The 19,456-nt window shown below is 42.5% G+C and overlaps 1 protein-coding gene across 4 annotated transcripts in view; it reads right to left on the bottom strand.

Moving 5' to 3' along the window:
- The window catches only part of plcd3b (phospholipase C, delta 3b), a 95,173-nt gene that overhangs the window by 44,850 nt on the left and 30,867 nt on the right, over positions 1-19,456 (bottom strand). For all 4 annotated transcript variants that reach the window (XM_048179463.1, XM_048179465.1, XM_048179462.1 and 1 more), the window contains 4 exons: positions 8,405-8,534; positions 7,949-8,174; positions 7,555-7,756; positions 7,235-7,376 (listed from right to left, as the gene is read on the bottom strand). In XM_048179463.1, coding sequence (XP_048035420.1) covers positions 7,235-7,376; positions 7,555-7,756; positions 7,949-8,174; positions 8,405-8,534 — 700 coding nt within the window. The remainder of the gene's footprint in view (positions 1-7,234; positions 7,377-7,554; positions 7,757-7,948; positions 8,175-8,404; positions 8,535-19,456) is intronic.

Below are 19,456 nucleotides of genomic sequence, written 5' to 3'. Positions count from 1 at the left end.
GAGACACGCATCCAAACTTTAATTGAGGATAGTGAGAATGAAAGGGCCTTAGATACTGCTTTGGATGCGACTAGCCTAGTAAACACTGCACATTCGGTTCCGGTTGTAGAAGCCACGCAGCAGGCTAACTGGGTGACTGTGAGGCGGCATAGTGGCAAGAACAAACACCACTCTTCCGTTCCGATTAGAACATCAAACAGGTTCTCCCCACTCAGTGACGCACCCACTGAGAATCCTGTTGAAAGTGCCCTAGTTATTGGCGATTCTATTACACGGAACGTGAAAATAGAGACACCAGCCACCATAGTCACATGTTTGCCGGGGGCCAGAGCACCTGACATCAAAGCAAATTTAAAAGTGCTGGCTAATGCTAAACGTAAATATTCTAAAATCATTATCCACGTCGGCACAAATGATGTTCGACTTCGCCAGTCGGAGATCACTAAAATTAACATTAAAGAGGTGTGTGAACTCGCAAATTCAATGTCAGCAGAAGTAATTTGTTCTGGCCCTCTTCCTGTTCGTCGGAGTGATGAGATAGTTAGCAGGTTATCATCACTCAATGGCTGGCTGTCTAAGTGGTGTCCGCAGAATAATATAGGTTTCATAGACAATTGGAAAAGCTTTTGGGGCAGACCTGATCTGTTGAAAAGAGATGGTATTCATCCCTCCCGGGATGGTGCTGCTCTTCTATCTAGAAATTTGGCAAATAGTCTTAGAGCTAAACCATGACAAACCAGGGCCCAGATCAGGACGCAGACAAACTGGCTAAACCGACCGTCTGCTAGCTGCCTCACGTCACAGAACTCAAATAATTCACAGCACATAGAAACTCTTTCACCTAGATATTATCACATAGAGACCGTGTCTGTACCTCGAACTAGTAAATACAAAAAACTTCCGAAACCTTTTAAGGGTAAAAATTTAATTGATGTTCAAAAAATGAAAATCACAGATAAATTAGATAAACAAATGATAAAGCTTGGGCTACTGAATATTAGATCTATTTCTTCAAAAGCACTTATTGTAAATGAAATTATCACAGAAAATAAACTAGACTTGCTGTGTTTGACAGAAACCTGGCTAAAACCAGACGATTACATTATTTTAAATGAGTCTAGTCCTCAAGGTTATGACTATCGACACAATCCTCGACAGAAAGGCAAAGGGGGAGGTGTTGCTGTAATTTATAGTAATATATTCAGAATCATTCAAAAGAATTTCAAATATAACTCCTTTGAAGTGATGGTGCTTTATGTAGCATTATGTAAGTTGACATTTGTGCTGGCTACTGTATACAGGCCACCAGGGCACCATACTGACTTTATCAAAGAATTTGCTGATTTTCTATCAGAGTTAGTACTGGCTGCGGATAAAGTCCTTGTTGTTGGTGATTTTAATATCCATGTAGATAATAATAAAGACGCATTTGGATTGGCATTTGCAGACATTTTAAACTCTATTGGAGTTAGACAACACGTGTCAGGACCCACTCATTGTCGTAATCATACCTTAGATCTAATACTGTCGCATGGAATTGATATTGATGCTGTTGAAATTCTACAGCAGAGCGATGATATATCAGATCATTATTTAGTGCCGTGTATAATACAGTTAGCCAAGGCTACAAAACCACCACCCAGCCATAAATATGGTAGAACCATCACTTCTACCACTAAAGATTGCTTTATAAATAATCTCCCCGAGCAGTTTCATCGCCTTAGTATACCTGACAACTTAGAAGAACTCGATGCTGCAACAGAAACTATTGGCTCTCTCTTTTCCAGCACATTAGATGCAGTCGCTCCTTTACGTCTAAAGAAGATTAAGGAAACTAATCCAACGCCATGGTATGATGAGCACACTCGGGCTCTAAAACGAGCTGTGAGAAAAGCTGAACGTAGTTGGAAGAAAACAAAACTAGAAGTTTTTCGCCTTTCGTGGAAAGAAAAAATGATTGAGTACAGAACGGCTATAAGAAATGCTAGATCTACTTATTTTTCAAATCTCTTAATAGAAAACAAACATAATCCTAGGTACTTATTTGACACAGTGGCTAAATTAACTAGAAACAGAGATTCAACTGCTGACGTTTCCAAAGAGCACAGCAGTAATGACTTTATGAACTTCTTTACTTGCAAGATTGACAATATTAGAGAGAAAATTATAAACATGCAACCGTCTACAGTTTCGCTTCAGACAGTGCACTGTAGTGTCCCTGAGGTAAAACTAGAATCATTCGCCGCTATAGGAGAGGAAGAATTATCTAAACTTATCAAATCATCAAAATCAACAACATGTATGTTAGACCCAATGCCGACTAAACTACTGAAAGAAATGCTTCCAGAGGTCGTAGGTCCACTTCTTGATATAATTAATTCATCGTTAACACTAGGATACGTGCCAAAAACTTTTAAGCAGGCTATTATTAAACCTCTTATTAAAAAACCTCAACTAGATCCGAGAGATTTAGTAAATTACAGGCCAATCTCGAATCTACCTTTTCTGTCAAAGATACTAGAAAAGGCAGTTTCAACACAACTGTGCTCCTTTTTAGAAAGAAATGGAATCTGTGAGGATTTCCAGTCAGGATTTAGACCATACCATAGTACTGAGACTGCTCTCGTTAGAGTTACAAACGATCTACTCTTATCATCCGATCGTGGCTGTATTTCTCTATTAGTGTTATTAGATCTCAGTGCTGCTTTTGACACTATCGATCACAACATTCTTTTAAAAAGACTTGAAAACTATATTGGCATTAGTGGAATTGCTTTGGCATGGTTCAAATCTTACTTATCTGACCGTTATCAGTCTGTAGTAGTTAATGAAGAGATGTCGTATCGATCACAAGTTCAATATGGAGTACCACAAGGCTCAGTACTAGGACCGTTGCTTTTCACTCTGTACATGCTGCCCTTAGGAGAGATAATTAGGAAGCATGGTGTTAGTTTTCACTGCTACGCTGATGATACTCAGCTCTATATTTCCTCGCGCCCTGGCGAAACCTACAAATTCACAAAACTAACAGAATGCATAGAACATTAACAACTGGATGACAAGAAATTTCTTATTATTAAATTCAGAAAAAACTGATATCCTAATCTTTGGACCAAAAACTTCCTCACGAAAAAACCTTGAATACTCTCTAACACTTGACGGGTGCTCCATTAAATCTTCGTCCTCAGTTAGGAACCTGGGTGTGCTCTTTGATACCAATCTTTCATTTGAAAGTCATGTTTCTAGTATCTGTAAAACCGCCTTCTTCCATCTAAAAAATATATCTAAATTACGACATATGCTCTCAATGACAAATGCGGAACAGTTGGTTCATGCATTCATGACCTCAAGACTAGATTACTGTAACGCTCTACTGGGTGGTTGTTCTGCTCGGCTTTTAAACAGACTACAGTTGGTCCAAAATGCGGCAGCTAGAGTTCTTACTAGAACCAGAAAGTATGACCATATTATATTAGCCCAGTTCTGTCAACATTACATTGGCTCCCTATTAAACATCGTATAGACTTTAAAATCTTGCTACTTACTTATAAAGCTCTAAATGGTTTAGCTCCCCAATATCTAAGCGAGCTCTTGGTGCATTATAGTCCTTCACGTCTATTGCGATCTCAGAATTCAGGCCATTTGATAATACCCAGAATATCAAAATCAACTGAAGGCGGCAGATCCTTTTCCTATTTAGCACCTAAACTCTGGAACAATCTTCCTAGCATTGTTCGGGAAGCAGACACACTCTGTCAGTTTAAATCTAGACTAAAAACACATCTCTTTGCTCTTGCATACACATAACACATTATCAATACATTAACATTTTTCAAATCCATTAAAGGATTGTTACGCTGCAATAATTAGGTCGGCCGGAACCGAGAACATTTCCTATAACACTATATATACCTGTACATCAGAATAAGAATGGCATCTACGCTAATATCAGTCTCTCTGCTTATCCTGAGGTTTGCCGGGTACTGGATCCAGGCCGTATCCAGATCAGATGGAGAACCTGTGTCTGGACCTGACTACAACGTAGCCCAGGAGACAATGGGCCTACAGATCCAGTTCTGGCTGCATCTATAATTCAGATTTTTAAATCTCCGTATCCGCTTACATATATTTATATATAATCTATTTTTAATCTCTATAATAAAAATGTATAATTCAGATTTTGATCTCCATATCCATTTACATATATTATATATATCTTCCAAGGGGTTTTTTCCCTCCTAGGACTTTTTTCCCAGTGCTAGCACGCTGGGTTTTTCTCCTAGGGGGGTTTTTCCACCCCTGGGAGTCAGCCGACATTGGCTTAATGTAGCACCATCTTGTATATGTTACATATTACCACGCTTGCTTGTACAGCTTATTTTTAACCATTTCTCTTTTTTCTGTGCTCCTAATATGTAAAGCTGCTTTGAAACAATTACAAATTGTAAAAAGCGATATATAAATAAATTTGACTTGACTTGACTTGACCACTAGACATTTAATCTATCTGAAAAAGCACTCGTCCCTGTGTACAAAACCACCCTCCAAACCTTGTAGGAAAGGAGACAAACTACTCTAATCTGAGGTGGCTACCAAGACGGCCAGCAGAGGGCCAGTCTGTGACAGAACAGCGGCCTCAAATCCACTGCCATTTTTTATTTTCTTTTATTATTTGGGAGGAAGCCAACTTACTCACTAAAAGAGAACATAAAGAGCAGCAGTCTCGCCAGAGAGCATATAATCAGCAAGACCAGCAAACTCATTTCTTAAGAAAACACAATGGTACTTCTCTCTCTCTTAAAGTATTATTCTAGCCAACCTACAGGGCCCTAATAGTAACATTAGATTGAAATAAAAATCCTTTCCTATTTTTAGATAAATGCCCAAGCATGTCCTACACAGGGAACAGACCATCAGAATCATAATTTTGTCATTATCGGACCAGCCATAAGCCTGATGTAAGAAGCGCCTTGGGTTAAAGAAGAATGGAGAGTGTAGTTCTTATCACCCTCAGAGTGAGGAGATCCATCAGTGTCCATCATGTGTTTCAGACACCGGTTCCCACAGAGGCGGTTCCCCTAGCGCTCTGACGCAGCGCAAGTTCCCTTTCAAAAGGAAAGCAAGGTTATCTTTCCCTCACAACCAAAAACACACTTTTTTGGTGACATTGTTGATTTCATAGTCTAAAAACAGTGACAAATCTTTCTCGAGCAAGTCCTGTGCAGGGCTGCCGATGACTTCCGTAACCCGAACGAAGTGTTGATGGGTGTGCTCTTGCTCTCTCGCTTTGGTCGATGCGTGCATGCACGCTCTTCCGGGAGAAGTGCCCGTACAAGGAATTCCGTCCTTTATTATGTAATAAAGGGCCATGCTCGAAAAAGAAATGTCAGAAAGCTGTGAGAAATCAGAAGAGTATTTTTGGCACAGAAATACTGTCATACATCCAACTCCTTTTTTGAAACTTTGGCCATGTTTAGCATGAGAATCTAACTCTTTAACAGTGTAAATAAGTCAGAATGCATGAAATAGCATTAGACCACCCTCTTTAAAAACAATCTTAAGAATAAAAGATAAAAAACATTCTTAAGAAAAGTTTTTGGGAATACAAAATATTCTTATCTTTTTTCTTAAGTTAGAAAATAAGAAGAAATTGGCAGTTAAGAAGAATTTTATTCTTAACAGCAGCCATATCACCCTGTAGCCCAAGACTGGTTGCCCACTGAAGCTAAGCAGGGCTGAGCCTGGTTAGTACCTGGATGGGAGACCTCCTGGGAAAACTAGGTTGCTGCTGGAAGAGGTGTTAGTGAGGCCAGCAGGGGGTGCTCACCCTGTGGTCTGTGTGGGTCCTAATACCCCAGTATAGTGATGGGGACACTATACTGTCAAAAAGCACCGTCCTTCGGATGAGACGTTAAACCGAGGTCCTGACTCTCTGTGGTCATTAAAAATCCCAGGATGTCCTTCGAAAAGAGTAGGGGTGTAACCCCGACATCCTGGCCAAATTTGCCCATTGGCCTCTGTCCATCATGGCCTCCTAATCATCCCCATACACTGATTGGCTTCATCACTCTGTCTCCTCTCCACCAATAAGCTGGTGTGTGGTGGGCGTTCTGGCGCAATATGGCTGCCGTCGCATCATCCAGGTGGATGCTGCACATTGGTGGTGGTTGAGGAGATCCCCCCTTCAATATGTAAAGCGCTTTGAGTGCCCAGAAAAGCGCTATATAAATGTAAGGTATTATTATTATTATTATTATTATTATTTAAGAATTTTTTGTGATTCCGGCCCCAGATGTTGATAGTTGCATCAGAGAGTGGGCTATTGTCCTCTGGAGAGGAAGATAAAGCTGAGCTTCCCCCTTCTGGGGTGGTTGCTCATGCAAATCGGATTCAGAGTTGGTGGCCCTGCTTGCCCGGGCTGCTGCAGGCATTGGACATGAGTGGAAACCCCCACCTTTTTCTGAGCACCCGCGGTTGGATTATTGGTTCCTGGGTGATGCGCGTGGTTCATAGACACTTCCAGTCCCTTTCTTCCCGGAAGCACACAAGGAGGTTCAGAAGTCGTGGAAGGCACCTTTCACTGACCGAATCTACTTTGCAGCCTCCTCCACTCTCACTACCTTCAATGGTGGGGGTACATGGAGATTTTCCAGGTGGAGTGTGCAATTGCAGTGCACTTGTGCCCGCAAAGTACCGCCACCTGTAGGAATGGGCTATCGGAACATGCTCCTCCCAAACTTTGTTAATAAAACTTAATTTGTTTGAAAAAATTACACACACAATTACACTCAAATATGTACCTATTTTTATCTAATTACCTACTAATTTGTCTAATCTAAAAGGTCTGGTGAACTGGAACAATACAAACTATCCAACAAACAAACAAACAGAACTTGTTTTCCCATAAAAAAACAATAGATACAAAACATCCATTTACTTGAGAAGCTACATATTTTTATTTTTTATCTATAATATTTTTAAGCATATACTACTAATAATAATTTTGATTATAATATTTTTATTCTATTATTTAAATTTAAATTGATCATGCTTTAAGGATGCTTAGATATTTTACAGGAAAACAAGCCAAAAATATACTGATTAAGATTTTTTTTCACAGTGAATCACATAAGTCTTAAGGTAAAAATACAAACAAAATAACCCTTTGCATTATTTCCCACAATGAAAGCATCACCCAGTGAGCTGAAGATGAAGAGCCACTTCCTGTGCTCACCTTGAAAGCATATTCAGCAATGACCTTCACCACCTCAATAAATGGCACTTTGGATGTGAGGGTGTGCCCATGGTAAATAACTGGCTCCTTTTCCCCATCCCAGCAGTCAAGCTCCACACAGCGGCAGCCTTGTCTTAGAGCTCTGTGCCACAAACAAACATGAACACTTTTACAATATTTGCTCAAGAAAAAGCATTTGTGTCTGTGTTTGTGTGAAAGATTTCACTGAAAAGGTCATCTCGTCCAGTATGCGTGTAAATGTGAGCACATTATCTGTTAAAAGCACCAGTGCTGTCTTTTTATATATATGAGCATTTTACCTGATATAAGCTTGAACACTGCTCTCGCTGATGAGTTGGTCTTTAGTTAGGTAGGTGTTGTGTGAGGAGGAAATAAAGTAGTGACTGAGTGGGCGGCTCATGTCCTGGTACACTCTGCCGTGCTCTGGGTTATACACATCATTCTCCTTAGACAGCATGTACATGGTGAAACCATTGGGTGTCATAAACTGGTTCTTCTGGGCTACATAAGACAGAGCACAGATGCATCTCAATGCTCAGTATCACATGCCTGATAAACAGTGCAAATTGCAATAAAATAATACTGATTATTGTAAATTAAGGGATGTACAGTGTACTGTTTTTATCACTGAATATTTAGAGGGTTTCTACCAAGGATTGTGTGATAAAATCATAGAAATCAAAGTACAAATACCCCATTCATTGAGCTCATAGTTGAGAATAAGGCTCTGAGCATGCACAAGTGTGTGGTCCTCGCCCTGGTCTTTCAGGAATTCTCGCAAATCCATGGTGGAGAGGACACAACCATTAGCGGAGTACTGCTGAAACACTGCATCCAGCTCAGGCCGGCGTAGCAACTCACGGCAAAACAGCTCAATTTCCTCATGTTCAAGCCGCCCGTCTCCTGATTTATCACACTTCTGATACACAAATTCATATATAAATATATATATATATATATATATATATATATATATATATATATATATATATATCAAGCAAATTCATTTATATTCATTTTTTACTAAATTTAAAACTAAATGGATTTTAAGAACATAAAATAATATGTCTCTGTTGCTTTTTTGTTCTGTAATTAAAGTGTAATTGCATCTTAAAGCAGGTCAAGTGCTGCTGATGAATAATGGCTGACCTTAACGAGGTTGGCAGCATATTCGTCATTCAGGTCTATGTTGATCATCTTGAAAAGGATCTGGACCTCCTTATATGACATCTTGCCATCTTTGTTCATATCAGCTTGTTTCAGGTAGCCATAGATCCAAGTGAGAGCAGTCAAGGGCATAAACAGGTTATAACTGGGTTATCAGTTTAATGCATTAAATTACAGTTCACTGTCTTAAAAATTCAAAAGTTTCCATACATTTATAAACTGAATGACGTCTCAATCAGCTCCTAGATCATGAATCAGTACATTGACCCTCATTTATCAAAATGCCAGAAAAATGTGCGTATGCTCGTTTCCATGCAAAAGTTGGCATTTATCAATATGAGCGTGAGCGGTGGCTACGATCATATCTCACGTGAGGTCTCAGCTCGTGTATGGACGTTTTTGATGAAATGCCTTTCCGAACCATCAGGTGGCAGTATCTGAACAGCCAATCAGAATGATCAGATGGCCCGACGAACTGACGAGCTCCGACGCCGATTCAACATTTCCAATCGGCCGAAAAAATGCCAACGAGGACCAACTTCAGCCGACGGTGCGGAACACACTGAGAAAACTTAGTCGGCTGACGAAGGAAAAATGCCTGACGGCCGACCGTCGGCTTGGTGTGTTCCTGCCTTTAGGATTCACATATCATACACCTGCAACACAGAGAACAGAAAATATAGCCTACAAGGAATAAAAAAAAAAAATAGGACTACACGAAATAACACTAAAATAATTAACAGATTAACAAAAGAAAAAAGAAAAAAGAAAAAAAAAAGAGAAAAACTGTGCAGTACAGGCTATGCTCATTTGACATGTATTCGTTTATTAAAATATTTATCTTTATTTTATTAAATCCAATTGATCGTGCGGGCGCCTCACTCACACGCAGACGCAACACATCAGTTTGAGCGTTGCTAACTTTACATTTCAGCCATTTATCAGCAAACTAAAATGCAGAAAAACGTAACACCGTTTAATGGTCCGAGTACATCTAGGAGTAGGCTATCTGTACCACTCGGAGCACACAACACCCAACAAAACACATTTTTGCGCATGTGAAGGATGATGTTTTACGTGGATATTGAAACAAGAGTGAAATAGAAAGCCTTAGTTTACATAACGAACTGTAGTTCAGCAAGCAGTAAATGTTACATCGCGAATATGGAAACGTTTGGATTCTTCCCGAATGAGAGAGGTAGGCTGCTATGTCAGCCCAATTCAGTTTTGCTTTAAATAAATTCATTTCTGCTTTATAATGAATGCCACTATAGCCTAATTTGTGTTTCAATATAAAGTGGCAAGAAAAAGTATGCGAACCACTTGCAGAATCAGAAATTTTTTATTTAGTACTGTCCTGAGTAAGATATTTTACATAAAAGATGTTTGCATTTAGTTCACAAGACAAAAACAAAATATTTATTAAAATGGCCCCATTCAAAAGTATGTGAAACACTGATTCTTAAAGGGTCATGAAACCCCAAAACACTTTTTTTGAGATGTAAACAGATATGTATAGGCTGCACATCATTGAAAACACTAAAGGTACTCATTAATGTTATTCATAAGTGAAAAATAGTTATTTTTGCATTTTTGAGAGCGATTTCTGTCTTCCGTTTTGAAAAGCTGAGTCGGAGCAACGTCACAAAATCTGACGTAATCGTGTACTTTTGGCCCAAGTATGGGCATGGTCGAACATGCTGACGTAGACCGTTTCGAGCGATTCTCGACATATATTCATGACATAAAGCTCATTTAATCCAATCACTGCACTGTAGTATGCATAAGATTATAATTGGGGTATTATGCATGAGGAAGTATCACTTCTCTCGCCTCGGTCTCTTGTCATTCAGAGACATATCGTTGGTGTTAGTACACAATGTGTTTTCCTGCGACGCGACCAGAGCAGAGATTTGTGTGCATGTGGATTGTTTTGCTGTAATCTACCAGCACAAAAGGAAAATATGTTCGCGTGAGATCGCATTACAGCAGAGAATTCAATTGTCACAAAAGTGCGGCTCATTCACCTCTGCCTGCTCTAGCTGCGTTCAAACACGCGAGCCATAGGCTGTTTCCTTCAGCACAGCACAGCACGTGTTGTTTGTATTTTGCTCGTGATGCGGTCAGAACTGGAGTTTGAATATGAACACATGAAAAATACGATTGTACACGCGGAGCGCGCATATGATCGGTTTCAGCGCGGAGCTCTGCGATGAGTTTAATAACACTAGCCACGTGTCACATAGCTCATACAGAATAAAGTATCCGTGTTTAAAGTTTTTATTTCACACATTCTCCTGCACCAAACATTAACCAGCACGGTGTAGTTATGCACACATATTTCATCAAGTCTTCTTCAAATGAATTATATGTGCAAACTGGACACTGATACAGTGGTGTAGCCTATCTGAACGCGACGACACAATTATTCTAATAGACAAAAGACTGATTTTGAGTGCAGTGCTCGTAAACATAAAGTAGCCTATTATTAGCCATATTAAATATTCTTTCGCATTTCTCCCTTGTGCTTGGGAGTTTGTTGTCATTTTCTCCGTGCTCATATATTAATATTCATTATTCTGTATAATGAGTGTGTTCTATGTCTGTGCTTCATTGGTTGTTCTCTCCCCTCTTCCCCCCCCTCTACACTCCCACTTTTTCAGAGCTTTACACGCCAACAAGTTTTTCCAGCTCAGAGGTGTGAACGACCAGGCTAAAACAGGGGGGTTTCATGACACTTTAATACTGTGTGTGGTTACCTGGATGATCCATGACTGTTTTTTTTTGTTTTGTTTTGTGATGGTTGTTCATGAGTCCATTGTTTGTTCTGAGCAGTTAAACTGAGCTCTGTTCTTCAGAAAAATCCTCCAGGTCTTGCAGCAATTTTAGTTTTCAAGCATTTCTTGCATATTTGAACCCTTTACAGCAGTGACTGAATGATTTTGAGATCCTTCTTTTCACAATGAGGACAACTGAGGGACTCAAACACAACTATTAAAAAAGGTTCAAACATTCACTGATGCTCAAGAAGGAAACACAATGCATTAAGAGCCGGGAGGTGAAAACTTTTGAATTCAAATATCAAGGTAAATTGTACTTTTTTTTTTTTTCCATGAAACATGCAAGTATCTTCTGTTGCTTCTGAAGGGCAGTACTAAATGAAAAACAAAAGTTCAAAGTTTTCAAAAGTTTTCCATTCAAATGTACGCTGGTTTCTACGTTCGTTTGATAAATGAGGGCCATTGTGTTCACAAATTTGGGCACTGATAAGAATGTACTCGGTTACTAACGTAACCTCGGTTCCCTTAGATATAGAATGAGTACTGCGTCGTCTGCCGTTTAGGCAAGATGCAATGGGGAAAGTCCTGTTTTCACCAATTCTGAAGCCTTTTTTAATCACGCAGTGAAACTGCATGGCCATTGGTTTGTGGAGTTCAAGTAAAGGAACCAATGACCGCACAGGCCAATGGTAAGCGAGCCCGCTCGAGCCTACCAAAATGGGCGGGGTCTCAGGCTATATAAGCGGCCATCTCACCTTGACGGAAAGATTTAATTAGACTGAAATGACGGCATGAGGCGTCCTATGAATAGCGTATCTAAGAGAACCGAGGTTACGTTAGTAACTGAGTACATTCCCTTTTGATACTACACTCTGTACTGCGTTGTCTGCCGTTTAGGCAAGACGCAACGGGGATAATACAATCACACCGTGCTATGAAGGGGGGACGACAAAGCATACGAGCAGAGCAATGAAAAGGGCTTGCATGGATGCACATAGCATAATTATCCCGGAAGATCAGGGACTTGGGGACACTGTAGTCGCCCTCCCATTCCTATACATTCTAGGAGCCCACTGGGGCCTAGAGCACATATAGGAAATAGAAAAAAAATGTTAGCACCCGGACTTGGTCAGGGCCATAGACGAGTGCTCATAAGCTGGTCACATTGGTGAGGTTATGCAGAGAGAACCTGCGTTTGCAAGGCAGGGACGTCTAGGTTATAAAACCTGACAAACGTGGACGCCTCACAGATTTCCATGATGGACACGCCAGTAGACCATGCCCAAGAAGAGGCCATGCCTCTCGTGGAGTGCGCTCTAACACCTAAAGGGCACTGCAAGCCCAAGGAGGAGAAAGTGAGCACTATAGCTTTGACTATCCATCTGGATAACCTGGGTTTCGTGACCGGAAGACCTTTCGTGCGGCCACCGAAACAGACAAAGAGTTGTTCCAACTGACGAAAAGAGGCGGAATGATCGATGTAGTTCCTCAGGGCCCTGACTGGACAGAGTAGGATCAACTCCTGATCATCCTGGGAAGGAGGAAGTGCAGAGAGAATGACCATCTGTGCCCTAAAGGGGGTGGATAGGACCTTCGGGACATATCCATGTCTTGGTTTCAGGACAACTTTTGAGTCGTAAGCCCCAATTCAAGAAAGGAGGGGCTCACGGAGAGCACCAGCTAATCACCCACTCGCTTTACCAAAGCTAAGAATAGCAATAAGGTGGTTTTTAGTGCTAGAGGACGTAAGTCGGCAGTCTGGAGTGGTTCAAAGGGAGGGCCCTAAGGGCCTCTGAAAACCAAAGACAGGTCCCAGGTAGGAACCATGCGGGGACGGGGAGGGTTCAGTCTCCTAGACCCTTTTAGGAAACGAACAACAAGGTTGTTTCTCCCTATCAACTGCCCTTCTACGGGAGAATGGGAGGCCACTATAGCTGTGACATAGACTTTAAGGGTAGAGGGAGTACGACCCCTATCCATTAAGTCCTCAAGGAAAGAGAATATCAGAGATATGTCACAAGTAAATGGGTCTTTGCCCCGGGCTGTACACCAGGCAGCAAAGACTGACCATTTTAGGGAATTGAGATGTCTCATTGACGGAGCTCTGGCTTGTGAGATAGTATTCAGGACATCTTCAGGGAGGTTTGAAGGCTCCCGTCTAGAAGCCATACATGGAGATCCCACAGCTCGGGTTTGGGGTGCCAAATTGTCCCTCCCGCTTGGGAGAGGATGTCTCATCTCAGGGGGATCGGCCATGGCTCCAAGGACGATAGCTGAGACAGGTCCGAGAACCATGGTTTGCTCCTCCATAGAGGAGCCACTAGGAGGACCCTGTGGGCACCTTCCCTGATTTGTCTGATAACCTGGGGGATCAGAGTGACCAGGGGAAAATCGTACAGGAGGAGGCTGGGCCAGTCGTGAGCAAACGCATCTTTGGTCTTTGAAAAGTAAATTGGGCAACGAAAGTTGTCTTCTAAGGCGAAGAGGTCGACCTCTGCTCTCCCGAAGACATCCCAAATTTTCCGAACCACGAGGGGGTGGAGCGACCATTCCTCCGAGGGAAGGTCGCTCCGGGACAACATGTCCGCCCCTTTGTTCAGCACACCCTGAACATGTGCTGCTCTGAGTGAGAGCAGCTTGTGTTGGGCCCACTCTAGGATGATTTTCACCAGAGTGAAAAGTGGCTTGGACAAGAACCCGCCCTGGCGATTTATGAAGGACACCACTGTCATATTGTCTGATCTGACTAGGGCGTGGTGTCCCGCCAGGAGAGGGAGGAAAGATTGGAGAGCTTGATATACCACCTTCATCTCCAGGCAGTTAATATGAAGCTTACTTTCTTGGCTCCTTCAAGCACCGAAGGCCGGGGGACCGTCGCACAGAGCTCCCCAGCCCATCATGGAAGCATCTGTAAAAATGACTTTCCTCTTGCACATCGTCCCTATAGCCATGCCCTGTTCAAACCAGCAGGGGTTCATCCAAGGAGCCAGGGTTGCAACGCATGCCTGAATTACCTTGAGCGAGCAGTGACCATGCTGCCAGACTTGGGGCAGGACCAGCGGTTTCAGTCAGAACTGTAGTGGGCACATACGAAGCAGGCCCAACTGTAGGGCTGGTGATGCAGAGCCCATGAGACCTAGCATACTCTGAAACCTTCTGAGCGGCAGAGAGGATCCGGGTGTGAAAGTTTCCATGAGCTGCTGAATGGCCAGAGATTGATCTGGCGAGACTCCAGCCCTCATGCAGGTCGAGTCGAGAATAATCCCCAGGAACGAGATACGTTGAGCTTTTTGGAAAATTGACCCTGAGCCCCAAGAATTCTAAGTGGCTGAGAAAGAGGAACCTGTGTGCCACTAGCTCCGCCTCCGACTGGGCCAGAATGAGCCAGTCATCGAGGTAGTTGAGTATGCATACGCCCATCTATCTCAGAGGGGAAAGGGCCGCATCCATGCACTTCGTAAAAGTGCGAGGACCAGAGACAGCCCGAACGGAAGAACTGTGTATTGATACGCCACCCCTTCGAATGCAAATCTCAAGAATCGTCTGTGAGGCGGGGCTATCTGGATGTGAAAGTAAGCATCTTTCAGGTCCAGGGAAAAGAACCAGTCTCCTGGGCGAATTTGTGAGAAGATCTGTTTCAAAGTGATCATCCTGAACAAGCGCTTTATTAGGGCCCGATTCAGACATCTGAGGTCGAGGATGGGTCTGAGACCGCCATCCTTTTTGAGAACGTCTAAGTATCGGCTGTAGAATCCTGACTTGCTCACTTCTATGGTTCCTTTTGCCAGCATAGAGTTCACCTTGGAGTGTAGGACGTGCATATCCTTGCTTTCTACACAGGTTTGGACCACTCCATTGAATAACGGGGTCCGCTGAGCGAACTGGAGTACATAGCCTCGTTTAACTATGTTTAGCCCCCAAGTTGACACTACAGGGATGGCCTGCCAGACCTCGGCCGGCGTGGCAAGGGGCTAGATTGGTTCGAGCACCAAGTCGCTGTGAGGAACTGTGGTGCACATGAGGGGTGGAAGAGGAAATTTGCTCTCTTTTTGAGAATGTTTGTTTTTTATTATAACAGCGGTGCACTGACAGGGCGTTTGAACAGGCTCTGTGCAGGCAGCGGGAGTTAAACTCCTCCTCTCCCTTTATTGGGCATCAGGCCGACTTTTGAGGCATGGTCCAGCACTATCTTGGGCCGGGGTCTCTGTCGCTTCGGATGGGAGTGGCGCCTAGCAGACCGTGAGCACTGTCTGTGCTCAGGCCGTGGTGCAGGCTGAGTAGTGGATGGCTGCTGTGTTGGCACAGGTTTTGGGCGGCTCGAAGTGGAGGAGCTGGAGTGCTTTGGCAAGAAGTGTCGCATGGCCTGGGACGACTTCTGCGCGGTGGTGAAGTGTTCAGCAAACCCATCAACTGCAGAGCCAAAGAGACCAGTGGGGGAGACAGGCGAGTCAAGGAAGATGGCTTTGGCAGTCAGAGTTTGGCCTGGTAGACCTGCAAAACTGCCATTGAGTGCAGGGCAGAAGCTGCTTGGCCGGCCGAGGTGTATGCCCGTCCAGGGAGGGTCGACGTAGCACGACACGGCTTGGATGAGTGGGTGACCTTCGTCTTCCAACCAATGGTGGCGGGCGGACACAGGTGTGCGGCCACGGCTTCGTCCAGAGGCGGCAGCTTTTCGTATCCCTTCTGCTCAGCACCGTCAACCGAGGTGAGAGCGTGAGAGTCAGAAGAGCGCAGACGGGCAGAGTACGGGGCGCGCCACGATTTCGTGAGCTCCTTGTGAACCTCAGGAAAAAAGGGTGCTGCCCTCTGGGGAGGAGCCTGACGACGTCCGACAGAAACCATTCATCCAAACGGCTGCGTGTGGGTTCCTCAGGCACAGACCACTCCAAGCCGAGCTCTTCGACAGCCTTTGAGAGCACGCGAGTGAGCTCAGAGTCGATAGAAGCCCTGGTCATGATATGAGTCCGGCCAATCTTCAGCATCCGAGGCCACTAGGGACATGCTGTCATCCAGCGGCTCTTCTTCAGATCACCCAAACGAGACCAGGTCGCTCGCGATGGCAGAGGGCCGCTGGTCAGAGCGGGAGAAGTGGACGGGGGAAAACTCTCTCTGTGGAGAAAATGAGGGCTCATCGTGAGCTCACTTTCATCCGAGTGCTGAGATCCTCTGCCCCGTTGTTTTTTCCTCACAGGTTCCTGGGAGGAAGAAGACGGGAGGGCGCAAGGGGTGGAGTCACATTCTGAAAAGAACGCTATCCACGAGCGCAAGGAGGCCAGACTCATATTCTAACAATGAGAGCAGGTTGTTTCAGTGAGCGCGGCTTCTGCGTGGGATTTCCCCAGACATCGTACGCACTCACTGTGCCCGTCATCAACGTGCAGAGGGGCACGACATTGTAGCATATGTACAAATATTAGACTGCACAATAAACTTTGGAATTTTCAGAATGCTTTTAGCCTGCTGAACTGTGTTTGTAAATCTCACATTGGCTCTGGCCTGGCGGACACTAATGGATCACGAGACCCTTTTTATGACTATTTTGATAGATTCCTGAACATTTCCCTTGCGACTTCAAAGGGGATGCGGCCACCTCGGATTGAGTTGCTACGAGCCAGGCCGCATACCAATGTAGGAACTGTGGACGAACCAGACAAATGAATCATTCAGATGATTCTTTCAAAACATATTTCTAATTCAGAATCAAGGTTCCGGCTCCAGCTCGTCTACAGAGAGAACCAATGCTGATTATTTTTACGACACCCTATGCTTCCTGATAGCAGGAGATGTGACAAACCAAAGGGTCACCCAAGAAGATAAAGATTCTTTGATCACCAGATCAAAGAAACAGAGAGACAACGCAGACCCTTTTGTTTCCTTACTTCACAGAAAAACCAAAGAGACTGTTCTACAAATAAAACTGCATCAAAATTGTTCCAACAATTTTAATGGACTTATCAAACATCTTTTAACTACATACATTTTGCATTATGTGTCCACAAGTACTACCTGTAACCAGTTATGCTTTAGAACACTCACAATTCATGTAAAAGTGTTAACTCTTGACTGAATGACTGAAAGTATGCCTTATTTGGACTTGATTTATTTCTTTTCATCTTTCTTATATTATGGCTTGAATGAAATCTGTTTAAAATGTATCATATTCCAGTTAATAGAAATTATGTTAAAATGGCACTCTGAGACAGACCGGGATGTAACACCTATGTTTTATTGGGGGCAGAGAAAATCTGATTGGCCAAAACTCCTCTGAGGTGTGACAAACAACTAAGTTTAAATAGTCAAACTGCAAGAGAAGACCAGTTCAAAATTCGAGTTAAAATTCGAGTTCAAGAAGAAATAACTGGTCAGTCGTGACCAGAAGAACCAAGAACTATGGAGTAATAAGAACAGACAAGAAGCTCACTCAAGCCATTCAATTTTCACTCAGTTTTCTTTTCTTTTACTTAATTTTCTTTTCCGTTGAAAGTCTTGTGTTCTAAGCTTTGCTGCCAAGTTCAACCAACGACTTTTGCCGCTTCAACTCCAGCGACAAAGAGACTTCCTTTCATTGTTCCACACAGACCTGACCCTGGACAAATCACGACAAGGGAAATTCACCTTTAAAGTCAACGCAAGCAAGTACCTCCAGATGAAAACTGAACTGGTGCATTTAAATTAATGATTCATGGTTCGTTCAGGTCTTTGAAATGCATTGATAGGAATTCTGTTAATCATATCACAATCTCTCTCTCTCTTAAAACTCTTTCTCTCTCATTTCCTTCTTACTGCAACGTGTATGAATGTATGTGTATGTGTATGTGCGTGTGTTTGTGTTAGATTAGTTTGTGTTAGAATAAATACAATTTCTTGTAGATTTTTTAAAAGAAAGTGTCTTGTGTTATGTGCTTCTATAATTTAATGTCTTAAACTGCGATCTTAAATTACCGTGCTTTAATCAGTGTTTTCACGATTGTTGGATATTTATATCCACTAGAAGAGCTTATTACGGCTCGAGCAAATGAACGCTGGATGAATCAGTTGCTCGGTCGTAAACTTACAACTCTTTATAATTCACTAATAAATTATTTCATTTGAGCTAATTTTACTTCCTAGGGTGTGTTCCCTACACCAAACAGCAATAAAAGCGAAAATACACACACGCACCCACACACACAGACTCGCATGAAGATTGTATGCACAAATATGATTGTACCCACAAATATGAATGTATCCGCCTTTGTAGTTCAAGTTGCATTTATGTATTCCTAGTTTAGAAATGACTGTAGTGGGTTAATTTTCATGTTAAAGGTGCCCTAGAATCAGAACTTGAATTTATCTCGGCATAGTTGAATAACAAGAGTTCAGTACATGGAAAAGACATACATTGAGTTTCAAACCCCATTGTTTCCTCCTCCTTATGTAAATCTCATTTGTTTAAAAGACTTCCGGAAAACACTCGGATCTCAACATAACACCGACTGTTACGTAACAGTCGGGACCATTAATATGTATGACCCCAATATTTGCATAATGCCAGCCCATTCGACAAGGAAAGGCAGTATTAACGGCTGGATCTGTGCACAGACAAGGTAAGCAAGCAAGAACAACAGCGGAAAATGGCAGATGGAGCACTAATAACTGACATGATCCATGATATCATGATATTTTTAGTGATATTTGTAAATTCTTTCTAAATGTTTCATTAGCATGTTGCTAATATACTGTTAAATGTGGTTAAAGTTACCATTGTTTCTTACTGTATTCACGGAGACGAGAGTCGTTGCTATTTTCATTTTTAAACACTTGCAGTCTGTATAATTCATAAACACAACTTCATTCTTTATAAATCTCTCCAACAGTGTGTAATGTTAGCTTTAGCCACAGAGCATAGCCTCGAACTCACACAGAATCAAACGTAACCATCTAAATAAATACTTTACTCACATAATTCGAAGCATGCATACAGCATGCATGACGAACATCTTGTAAAGATCCATTTGAGGGTTATATTAGCTGTGTGAACTTTGTAAATGCACTGTATTATAGTCGAGAGCTTGTGGGGCAGAGGAAGCGCATCTCTTAAAGGGGCCGTGCTGAAAAAATCAGTGCATAGTTAATGATGCCCCAAAATAGGCAGTTAAAAAAATTAATTAAAAAAAATCTATGGGGTATTTTGTGCTGAAACTTCACAGACACATTCAGGGGACATCTAGGACTTATATTACATCTTGTAAAAAAACAATCTAGGGCACCTTTA

Source organism: Megalobrama amblycephala, unplaced genomic scaffold (assembly GCF_018812025.1).
Source record: "Megalobrama amblycephala isolate DHTTF-2021 unplaced genomic scaffold, ASM1881202v1 scaffold201, whole genome shotgun sequence".
Lineage (NCBI taxonomy): Eukaryota > Metazoa > Chordata > Actinopteri > Cypriniformes > Xenocyprididae > Megalobrama > Megalobrama amblycephala.
Note: the sequence above shows the minus strand (reverse complement) of the source record. Positions and strands in the feature narration are given on the sequence as shown.